Consider the following 12175-nt stretch of genomic DNA (forward strand, 5'->3'; position numbering starts at 1 on the left):
CGCATACTCGCCGATATACTGAAGGACCGCGGGTTCGGTATCGTAGCGCTGCAGGAGGTGTGTTGGACAGGATCTATGGTGCGAACGTTTAGAGGTAATCATACCATCTACCAGAGTTGCGGCAACACACGTGAGCTGGGAATGGCTTTTATAGTGATGGGCGACATGCAGAGGCGCGTGATCGGTTGGTGGCCGATCGACGAAAGAATGTGCAGGTTGAGGATCAAGGGTCGATTCTTCAACATCAGCATAATAAACGTGCACAGCCCTCACTCCGGAAGCACTGATGATGACAAAGACGCATTTTACGCGCAGCTCGAACGCGAGTAAGACCGCTGCCCAAACCACGACGTCAAGATCATCATAGGGGATCTAAACGCTTAGGTAGGTCAGGAAGAGGAATTCAGACCGACGATTGGAAAGTTCAGCGACCACCAGCTGACGAACGAAAATGGCCTACGCCTCATCGATTTCCAGCACAGCCTCCCGTATCGTTACACCTGAAGATCACCAGAACAAACGGAATCGCAAATCGACCACGTTCTGATTGATGGACAGCACTTCTCCGACATTATCGACGTCAGGACCCATCGTGGCTGTTGACTACGCCCCTGGCGTAGAAGCGCACCTTCTCATCCGTCGTCATAGCATGCACACACACCAGCGCACGCAAGTATCGTACAAACCGTTTACTCAAAACGTCAAACCACCGCTATCCATTGTGAACAAGAACTCTTTAGAAACAAGTGCATTGTATAATTGATTCCACGTTTCCAGTTTGCAGTGGCTCATTTAGATGCATAATTATAGTGCTTTTTTAACCATTCCGTTAAAATAATATCAAGAAGTGAATTTGCAAGTAGGTAATTAGTATACAGTGAGTTTTCTAGTGAACTAAAACATGAAATTATTGCTCCCCTAGTTGCATACAGTTCTCGAACCAGTGTCACTTTGTAACCTCCAAAATCGCTCAAGCTTGTATGAGCACAAATGTGTGGTAAGAAAACCATTCAATATTGTATTTCCCAAAGTTTTAAGTGAACGACAATCTTAGGAAATTCGACCAAACGAAGACCGAACCGAGTGACTAGACCGAAAGCGTACAGAAATACTAGGGAGACTAAACGTAAGTGTTTTTCTTTTCCATTATGTAACCATAGTTCGTAAGACAAAATGCCCGCGAAGAGGCCACACATTGAAATTTGTACCTCCTTTGTTCCATGCAGGAATTTATTAATCCACCCAGGATTCCAATATACCACCCTAGACATCCAAACCAATTTTGTTTTATTGTCGGTGGTGAATCGGTGATTACTAAATCGGAAAAATCCCTCTCTGTTGGACATCTTCCAACAGTGGCGCTAATATCGTTATTAACAATGTACAGTACCGGCGGTCGCCCCGGTACGATCTAGAGCGACTGAAGCAACTGGATGTCGCTACCGCACACGTGCAAAATCTCGAGGCAGCGTTACCGGACGAGAGTGTGCTCGATGTGGCCCCTCTAGAGGACTGCTGGAGTACAGTCAAAGCAGCCATCAACAACGCAGCCGAGAGCACTATCGGGCAGTTAGAACGGAGTCGACGAAACGGTTAGTTCGACGAGGAGTGCAGAGCGGTTCTGGAGGAGAAGTACGCAGCGCGGGCGGTAATGCTACAGCATGGAACCCGACAGAATGTGGAGTGATACAGACAGAAGCGGAAGCAGCAGACCCATCTCTTCCGGGAGAGGAAGCGCCACCTGGAAGAAGCGGAGTGTGAGGAAATGGAACTGCTGTGCCGTTCACAAGAAACACGTAAGCTCTACGACCAGAAGCTCAACGCATCCCGCAAAGACTACGTGCCGCAAGTCGAAATCTGCAGGGATAAGGACGGGAGGGTCCTGACGGACAAACGCGAGGGGATCGAGAGGTGGAAGCAGCACTTCGACACATCTGAATGGCGAAGAGAATGTAGGCACGGGGGATCAAGGCAGCGGAGGAAACGACTGTGTTGGTGCAGCAGAGGACAGGAACGAACCAACTCCCACGATGAGGGAAATTGAGGATATCATCCACCAGCTCAAAAATAACAAAGCGGCTGGTAGAGACGGTACAGCAGCAGAACTCATCAAAATGGGCCCGGAAAAGTTGGCCACCTGTCTGTACCAGTTAGAATCTTGACTAAAAAAGTTATACCCTAGGCAAAGTGAGGATAAACTTTATTGTTGTTTTTCCAATACATGTAAAGGAATAATATCAATAATGAAATCTCAATACTTTGCCTCACTTTGCCTAGGGTATAACTTTTTTCACAGCCGTCGGATTACTTCGCGGTCTTCGACAAAGTTGTTTGGCATATAGTCACCTACAATAATACCAAAGGGTTTATTTGTTGAACGCTTACAGCGCCACCTAGCGGCAAAATTCGAAAACTTAAAATTTCTGCATACATTTGGCCAAGTTTTCCCATACAAACTTCAAGCGTTTTGAGCGCCCCCTTAGGCTCAACCGATTTTGCTCAAATTTTGAACGTAGCTTCTGGGAGTCCAAAACAACTGATTCAAGAGGTAAGACTTGGCATTTTTCGAAATTTTTGTTTCTCATATAAGTGTGGGCCACCCTAATCCACACTTAAAGTTTCATTCCCGTTTTGGTCAGGTTTAGTCATTTTTAAATAAAATCTATTATTGCGCTTGTTATGCAATATATAATTTATTATCACAATGGCAGGCTTGGAAAGTCCTTTAGTTAATAACTGTGGAAGCACTGGAAGCACACTAAGTTGAAGAGGCAGACCAAGTTGCAAGGAGAATGTAATGTAAAAAAGCAGACATTGGTTTCCTTATTCTTTTTTTTTTCCTATTAGACTTTCTGTCTTCCTCCTTTTGACCCTTGACCTTCTGTCCTGCAATCGTTTCAGCCCTCCATAAACTTTTACTAGATCTCCTGTAAACCACCATTCATAAAAAATCCTCATCTGGGTTCAACGTTAATTATTTTTGAGAAATGTAATAACTTTCGGAAGGAATAAATAACAAAAGGAAGAGAAAATATTTTATGGCGAATATTGTCTGTATTTCTTGAGGGGCGCATTTTAACCTCTCCTTCTATTGCTGGTACGATGAGGTAGAGGGAAAAAAGTAAGTGGTTGGATGATGTGTATTTTTTCTTTCTGGGAGCTCAAAGCAACCACAATTACGAGATTTTTGTGGTTGCGCTCAAATCTTTTTATTACCAAAGCGACCACCGAATACTTAATAACTTTGTTTTACTTATTTACATTTTTTCGATGTTGTTTGTTTAGGATGAAAGTTATTGTCCAGGGTCGCATTTTGTTTTAGAGCAATCCTAGAGAGCTGATATGCTGTGAAGTAGATAACATCCTTTTGCGATACGCAATCAAATTGAGAAGTATGTTAATTCTTGGTAATGGTACATGGGATACGTACTGAACTATAGGTTTATATTACGGATTTACACTATACGGTAAAAGTTATGCACGTTCAGTTCATGGAATACATCAGAAATGCTTTTCCTTTGAATTCAAAATACTATCAGTGTTGACCTGGGAACCAAAACAAACCAACCAATATATAGAATGCCATACATTAATTGTTAGGTTCCACGTTTCTAATAACATGTCTACTAGAGAAAGTGCAATTAAGAACACGTGGTGCAATGAATCAATTTATTGTTCGTTATTATGACACAATTGAATATAAGTTTGGTCATTGTATAATTCTGCTCAATGGAGCATTGTTGTACTTACCGCTAGATACAAAAGTAAAATGCCCAATAAAATTGTTTCTAAAATGGTCCACATCCCCGTGGCAATGGTCTGGAATGACAGAAAAGACGATTTTTGTTTAGTTTGATGGAATCGAAGGCTTTTCACAATTTTTCCGAATTTGTGGCTATTTAAAAAAAATGTCAAATGTACAGCCCCAATTCATCTCTATCTTCTCACCTTGCACTTTCGTTGACGGAACACTATTAACGCTAACACTAAACAACAAAGCATACACGCTCCCAAAATAGCACCGATGGTGGCCTTCATCAGCGTTTCCGTACTGAAGTCCTCGTCCGGACGGCTACAGCTGCCGGCCCAGTTGCACTCGCACGCACTCGGGCATGGAATGCAGCTGAAAGAAGCACATATTGACCGATTAAAAAATCTATTCAACTCTGCATTTCCACCGCTACTGCCGGACTCACCTAAAGTTCGTAACGTTGGCATCGTTCTTGTCGGAGGTGAATCCCTGGAAGGATTCGTTCGGAATGTAGTACCCGACGCGACACACACAGGTGTATTTCCCCCGGCTCGCGGAGGTGACACCGCCGGTATCCGTCGATTCCGCCGTGTCCGACATCAGACAAAAGGTGGACTCCCGGTCGCAGATGTGTCGCCGGCCGAATATTCCCTCGAGGGCATCGTTGCACTGGTCCACGTCGGCCGCTATGAACGCGGATGCGACGATTCTGCGAGATGAAATAGTAAGAAAAACGGGGATTAGAATAGTAAATGGAGATAATACAGTCGGCTCTCCTATTAGATGCTACCATCCACTTTACGTCCTCCCCGTTTTCCTAACCAATTTAGTTCAATTTTTGTATTGATGAGTTTATGACAAGCACTAACTGCTTTAAATCAGCTGGATTGGATACACAGCTGAGAAATTGCAGTTGGCGTTAAGTGGGTGGCAGCGTCTAATAAGAGACTCGACTGTACATAATGTTTTGGACATGAAATTCAGACCTAAAAATGCTCCAGGTGCTTTATGTTGAGTTCGAGCATTTCCAACCCACAACACGAAAAAAAATGCTGATTTTGACCTAATTTTTTTTTATTTGAATGAAATTTTGTTCATGCGCTGGATTTTATGAAACATTTAACCCTCTAATACCCAACCCCGCCTTTAGACGGGATATAGTTTGAGCATTTTTGTAATTTTTGTTTCGTGAAAAATCATAATTTTTATATTTTTGGCTGATATTTAGGACTGTTTTGTATATCTCAAAATGGGTTTTGGTGTATTTTAAAGCGTATTTACATTTTTTAATAATCATTGAAAAATTGGTCACCTTTTAGAAGTCATTGTTTATTTTGTATTAAATCGCTACAATTAACATATTTTAAATTTTAAGTACACTCTTAAGTTATTTTCCTTAAAATTACACGGAAAATAAAATATTCTATGAAAAAAAAATAAAAATAAAAATGTTTTCATCTCAAAAAAATCCGTACCCTAAATAGGCTTCCAGGAAAAATATAAAACTGTGAGGATGCTCAAAAATAAAATTAGAAAAATCAAAAACTGAAATTTACGAAATCGAGAATTAAAAAGAATCATCTTCCAAAAATCAATTTGAAAACGATTTGTTAGATTGAACTGATATTTTCGAAGATGTTTCAGGATATTTGAAGGACTTTTAGAAAAAAAAACACTGAGATTAATATTCATCGCGGATCTATGGATATAGGATACTTCGGAGATTCCTCCAGAAATTTCTTTAGGAATTTCTTCTGGCATCCCTCTTGAAATCCTGGAAATCCTTTGGGATTCCTCCTTAAATCCTTCGAAGATTCTTCCTGGAAAGCCTTCCAAGATTCCTGCTGGAATTCTTTCGTGGATTTCTCCCGGAAATCCTTCGGAGATTCTTCCTGAAAATCCTTCGAGAATTCCTCCTGAAAATCCTTCGAAGATTCATCCTGGAAATTCTTCGGAGATTCTTCCTGAAATTCCTTCGAAGATTCCTCCAGGAAATCTTTCGGAGATTCGTGCTGGAAATCTTTTGGAAATTCCTCCTGAAAATCTTTCGAAGATTCTTCCTGGAAATCTTTCGAAGATTCCTCCTGGAATTCATTCGGAGATTTCTCCTGGAAATACTTCAAAAATTCCTCCTGAAAATTCTTCGAAGATTCCTACTGTAAATCCTTTTGAGATTCCTCCTAGAAATCCTTCGGAGATTCCTCCAGAAATTTCTTTGGGAATTTCTTCTGGCATCCCTCTTGAAATCCTGGAAATCCTTTGGGATTCCTCCTTAAATCCTTCGAAGATTCTTCCTGGAAAGCCTTCCAAGATTCCTACTGGATTTCTTTCGTGGATTTCTCCCGGAAATCCTTCGGAGATTCTTCCTGAAAATCCTTCGAGAATTCCTCCTGAAAATCATTCGAAGATTCATCCTGGAAATTCTTCGGAGATTCTTCCTGAAATTCCTTCGAAGATTCCTCCAGGAAATCTTTCGGAGATTCGTGCTGGAAATCTTTTGGAAATTCCTCCTGAAAATCTTTCGAAGATTCTTCCTGAAAATCCTTCAAAGATTCATTCGTTCTGGAAATTCTTCGGAGATTCGTCTTGAAAATCCTTGAAAGGCTCTTCCTGGAAATCTTTCGAAGATTCCTCCTGGAAATCCTTCGGGGATTCCTCCTGGAATCCCTTCGATTTCTGCGATTTCTGCGATGCCTCCTGGAATACCTTCTGGGATTCTTCCTGGAAATCCTTCGAAGATTCATTCGTCCTGAAAATCCTTCGGAGATTCGTCCTGGAAATCCTTCGGGAATTCCTCCTAAAAACCCTCCAAAGACTCTTCCTGGAAATCTTTCGAAGATTCCTTCTGGAAATCTTTCGGGGATTCCTCCTGGAATTCCTTCGATGATTTCTCCTGTAAATCCTTCGGAGATTCTTCCTGAAAATCCTTCGAAAATTCTCTCTGAAAACCCTTCGAAGGTTTCTCTTAGAAATCCTTCGAAGATTCCACGTGGAAACCTTTCTGCGTTTCCTCCTGGAATACCTTCTGAGATTCTTCCTGGAAATCCTTCGGAGATTCATCCTGGATATCCTTCGAACATTCCTCCTGGCTATCCTTCGGGATTCTTTCTTGAAATATTTCGAAGGTACCTCCAGGAATGTCTATGAAGGTTCCTCGTGGAATTCCTCCAGGTAGTCCTTCAGGGATTCCAAGGATATCTTCTTAATCATAAGGTTCTGCAGAGATCTCTTTAAGAGAGATTCTTGAGCCACCAGGGATTCCAGCAGAAGTGCCTTCAGGGTTTCTTTTATACAGCAGTTCCTGTAGGGGTTTCACCGCGAGCTCTTTCAGTTCATCTAGGATTTTTTTTCAGATATTCCTCCAGCATTTTCTTCAAGGTTCCTTCAGGAATGCCTTCGGTGATTGCTCCTGGAAATCCTTCAGGGATTCCTAAGTCTAAATAGTACAATCTTATTATCAAATTTAAAAACTTCTGAAGCATATAAGAAAACAAAAAAAATGGGTCAAAATCGATTATTTATTGCCCTTGAATAATGACAATGGAGAAATGTGATATGCACTACTCTAACGATACGTCACAATAGGACAAATAATTGGTTGCAGTGGCGGGCCCGAACAGGTATAATAACAATGGGTATTCGAACGTAATCAATCATGGCTATGAAAAAGCTCCAAAAGCCAAATCTTTCCCAAACAAGCTGAATTATGCCAAGTGCCAGGCAATTTGGTATACAAAACCCTCCATGATGAAGAGAACAAACCTGCCGATAATATCCTAGGTCACCCTAGTTATTTTTTTTTCAACACCAACAACAGTAGTGCAGTGATGAATTAGCCCATCCGGCCTAGTGACCATGCAGCTGAATGCCTGTCACCCATAACAAAAACTCCGTAATGATCCTGAAGTGAAATTGTTGACCGGGCAGTGATAAATGGTTTATAATCACTCCCAGTCATCCTTACAATTGGTTTGTTGTGTATTTTTACTGTTTTTTTTTTCATCACGTAGTAGCAGCCACTCAAAGATATGCGGAGTCAGTCTAAGCCACGGGCTCCCAACCGGTGGTCCGCGGCCCTCTGGGGGACCGTAAAGCCAGTCCAGGGAAGACGCGATGTTACCAAAAAAAAAATGTTTAATTTCTATTCAATTTTGCGCAAATTATACCAATTGTTGATTTTGTATACCGCAACCCCCAAAAGCCACAATTTGAGGAACAAATTTTCAGTGTAAAACACTTTCAGAAGAAAAAAGAAAAATTTCGGCTGCGTCCCTATTATTCAGCTACGATTAAAATTTAATGTTCATGATATCAGTGTTTACGGTATGTGAGTGTCGAATAAAAAAACGTATCATTGATTGCCGAAAACCCCTCCCAAAGTAGATTTCAGGCTACGTCACTGTACCTAAAAAAATCCGTTTCATTCATTTAATTCATACTTTTTTCTCTTTGAGGTTTAAACCATGATTTGAAACTGAACCTGAAGTTTTCAAACTTTTCTTCAACCGATAAAATTTTATTTTTTTTTGTCAAAAACTCAAATAATGAAACGCGATACGAAAAAGATGCCAATCAAAAAGGTCTGTTAAAAATATATATGTGTGTGTGTGTGATCCAACTAACCCCCACTGTCCGGCAGTGGTATTATGGAAGAAAGTTTTCTGCAATATCATTTTGATGCTTTTGCAAAAAGCTTTAGTCCGGGAGTTAGAAGGTGATAGCTCTATTGCAGATTCAGAGACCGATTTCAGAATGGCTGGAGAGACACGTCCATTCAGAAGTCACTTTCACTTACAATAAGCCCCGCATGTGTACATTATCGTTATCATTTGGATAATGATAATGCAAACATACTTCCTGATTCAAAGAGAATCTTTGAAACTGGCGCGTATTTAGTTCATTTTGTTGTAAAGTAATCGGAACATTCTCACCGGAATCCATCCAATCCAAGGTAGCGCTGCCATCACCACAGAAATTACTTCAAGGTTTCACTAAAATTACTTCAAGAGTTCAATAAAATTCAGAAGAGGGTCTTCTCAGTTAATAAACTGAGCTTTTAGTGCAGAGCAACTTATGTAGTAGTCCAAGCCAGGGAAATAAACATTGTTTTTCCTCAAGCTGAATATTCTAAAACTCTTATTTAAAAATATACTTTTGTACTGATTGTGTTGAACTTTATGTCTAAAAATTTAATGGTAGTGCATTTGAAAACCATTTCCGCAAAATCCGCACCGTATTTAGCAAAAACTCGCCAAATCCGCGCGAAACGCAAAAACCGCGCAAAACGCGAAATCCGCGCCAGTTGTAACCCTGAAATTGCTTTATGTTTCATTATTTAAGATTTTACCCGTTATGTGTCCGACAAACTTTTTGCTTTTTTTCTACACCGTGCTTTTTAAACGGGCACTGGGTACCCTGTCTGTCACATAAGGGTTAACTGAACGTCAAGTTCTAAAACTTGCATAAACGTTATAAATTCCGATAAAAGTTTAAATCAAATGAAAAAATATGGTTTTGAACGAGCAAAACAGTTGTTTTGTCACTTTCCAAAATAATGTAAAAATAAAAAAAAATAGAAAAAAATCGCAAGATTTTAAAAACGTAAATTTATTCAAATTTTGGTTTCGGGGGCCCATTTTATATGGTTTGCCCCGGACCTCCCGAAGCCTAAATCCGGCACTGCGAAGAGGGTAGTTTGGTTAGAGGGTTCGAAAAGTCGGTACAAGATGACCAACATAGTCAAAATTCGAAAAAGCGACTATAATAATAATAATAATGAATTTTTAATCCAAATCAGCCGAGAAACGTGAGAAAGAAAGCCCAAACAACGTTTTGAAGTCAGCTGGCTGTAAAAGGTTCCAAACCCTGTCACAAATCCTATAATGTCTTTATTAGGATTTGCAACGATCATCAAAACCTTCTCAAATCCAACCGACTTGGAACTATTGCTTGGGAATAGACTGCACTGAGCCCCGGCGTGTTTATCGAGCATGTCTGATGCATATGATCAGCCATACTCCATCTGCAGCAGCCGGTTCATGATGAACCGTTGGAGGCGCAATAACACTACATTACAATAATCTAAATGAAACTCCTTCATTTTAATACCGTCAACCCCTGCGAACTTGGTCAGGGCTATATCTTTCTTACATATTGCACCCAAAAACCGAGCGAAAACAGCTTATATTTTTCATAAAATAAATATTTGAAATCTGTAACCGCTGGTTCCACATTTGTAGCTTGTAGGCTCCTCCTCAAGCGTCCTCCTCATTTCCATCACCTGCCAGTAAGCCCCTAAAGCCTTAATCCGGCCCTGTTAAAAGAACTGACAGCCTTACTGGTGGCGACATCCAGCTGTCAGATGAGCGCCGATCGTTTATTTGTTGAGTGCTCACACTAACACTCGTTGACAGCGGTTTGAGAAGAAATTAATAGAGTTGACCTACCTGGAAGGGTTGGCTACCTGGAAGGGTAGCCAACTTTTAAAAAAGGATTGAGTGCCAGATTTCAAACTTAGGGTTTTTCATGAATGTTCAATAGGGTGGCCCACACTTATATGAAAAACAAAAATTTCGAAAAATATCAAGTCTTACCTCCTCAATCAGTTGTTTTGGACTCCCACAAGCTACGTTCAAAATTTCAGCAAAATCGGCTGAGCTTAAGGGGGCGCTCAAAACGCTTGAAGTTTGTATGGGAAAACTTGGCCAAATGTATGCAGAAATTTTAGGTTTTCGAATTTTGCCGCTAGGTGACGCTGTAAGCGTTCAATAATCAAACCCTTCGGTATTATTGTAGGTGACTACCGTATGCGTGATAATGTTTGCACCATCGTTAAATAACGTTCCAGTTTTACTTGTGAATACAATGTATTGGTTTTATTTGCAGGCATTTAAGCTATAACTCATATCATAGTAGGCTGTGAATAAAAAGTGTTGATTTTCTTAGTTTAACACTTGCATAATGACTAAGTGGCAACCTAGCTCGTGATTTGTCCACGCGCAAATGTCGAAAAGTGTCCGTGGTAGTGTCAAAGTCAAACAATTTTTGAGTTTATTTTTTTATTTTGACATTGCCTAATGGTGTAGACATTGACACACAAACAAAAGTTAATATAACTATTGATTCTGGAATTTGGCACGGATCGATAGTTTTTCGGAAATCGAAAAAAACGGATGTTGCGTTCGGGCAAATTCAAGACTTTCTTATATGGCGCTACTCGTAGCTCCTGGATGCCATTGGTAATAATGTAAGTTTTTTTTCTATGGTCGAAGGATCATAAAGGCCGCCGTAATTTTCCTTTTCGATATGCCATGCCGTTAAGTCGCTGATTTCGCGTTTCTTTGCCATTTTTCTCATTGAGCGCATATAATTCACCCAAATCTCCTTTTTGGTGGCAGCGATAGCCTTCTTAATCCATGTTAACCTTGGACGACCAGTGGACACCTTCGGGAATAGTTGCCCTTGCTTTTTTTCGGTCTAAGACCGTTTTACGGTTCTCTGAACACTCCTGAAATGTCTATTTTAACATTTGCGCGTGGACAAGTCCTGACTACCGCTGCCACGCCTTCATGGTGCAAATTTTAAACTTAAGAAATCGGATTTTTTAAACCGCAATGTACTGTGATATGAGTTAGAGCTTACGTGCATGCAATAAAAACCAAGACATTGTGTGTGCAGGTGATATGGGTACCTTATTTGTACGATGGTGCAAACATTATCACGCATACGGTATATGCCAAATAACTTTGTCGAAGACCGCGAAGTGATCCGACTGCTGTGAAAAAAGTTATACCCTAGGCAAAGTGAGGCAAAGTATTGAGATTTCATCTTCTATCTATATCTATATCTATATATATATATAAAAATGAGTTTGAAGTTCCTTTGAGGCAACAAAACTCACGAACGGCTGAACCTATCAGGGTGACCCTTGCGTGGTTAGATTTGTATACATGGTGGCAGTGTTTATATGTATAAAAAGTTATGAAAGTAAACTAGAAAAATAAGAAAATTGATAAAATACTGATTTTCGTGAGCTGGGAAGGAAATCAACACGATCGAAATAAAACTAATCTAGAGTGCGGTGACGTTATGAGCTCAACAGTTGTCACCACAGCTTGGTAAGACAACGTTTGCCAGGACAGCTAGTTATTGATATTATTCTTTTACATGAAGACGCTGAATCACTTTGCGTTCTTCGACAAAGTTGTTTGGCATATAGTCACCTACAATAATACCAAAGGGTTTGATTATTGAACTCTTACAGCGCCACCTAGCGGCAAAATTCGAAAACTTAAAATTTCTGCATACATTTGGCCAAGTTTTCCCATACAAACTTCAAGCGTTTTGAGCGCTCCCTTAGGCTCAACCGATTTTGCTCAAATTTTGAACGTAGCTTCTGGGAGTCCGAAACAACTGATTGAGGAG

General features: G+C 40.4%; 1 protein-coding gene across 9 annotated transcripts in view; it reads right to left on the reverse strand.

Annotated features, from left to right (window-relative positions):
• Positions 1 to 12175, reverse strand: part of LOC109410186 (metabotropic glycine receptor) — a 347855-nt gene that overhangs the window by 152368 nt on the left and 183312 nt on the right. For all 9 annotated transcript variants that reach the window (XM_062850543.1, XM_062850540.1, XM_062850541.1 and 6 more), the window contains exons 5-7: positions 4197 to 4460; positions 3949 to 4123; positions 3751 to 3819 (exon numbers count right to left, since the gene is read on the reverse strand). In XM_062850543.1, the coding sequence (XP_062706527.1) occupies positions 3751 to 3819; positions 3949 to 4123; positions 4197 to 4460 (508 nt within the window). The remainder of the gene's footprint in view (positions 1 to 3750; positions 3820 to 3948; positions 4124 to 4196; positions 4461 to 12175) is intronic.

This window comes from Aedes albopictus, chromosome 2 (assembly GCF_035046485.1).
Source record: "Aedes albopictus strain Foshan chromosome 2, AalbF5, whole genome shotgun sequence".
Classification (NCBI taxonomy): Eukaryota; Metazoa; Arthropoda; class Insecta; order Diptera; family Culicidae; genus Aedes; species Aedes albopictus.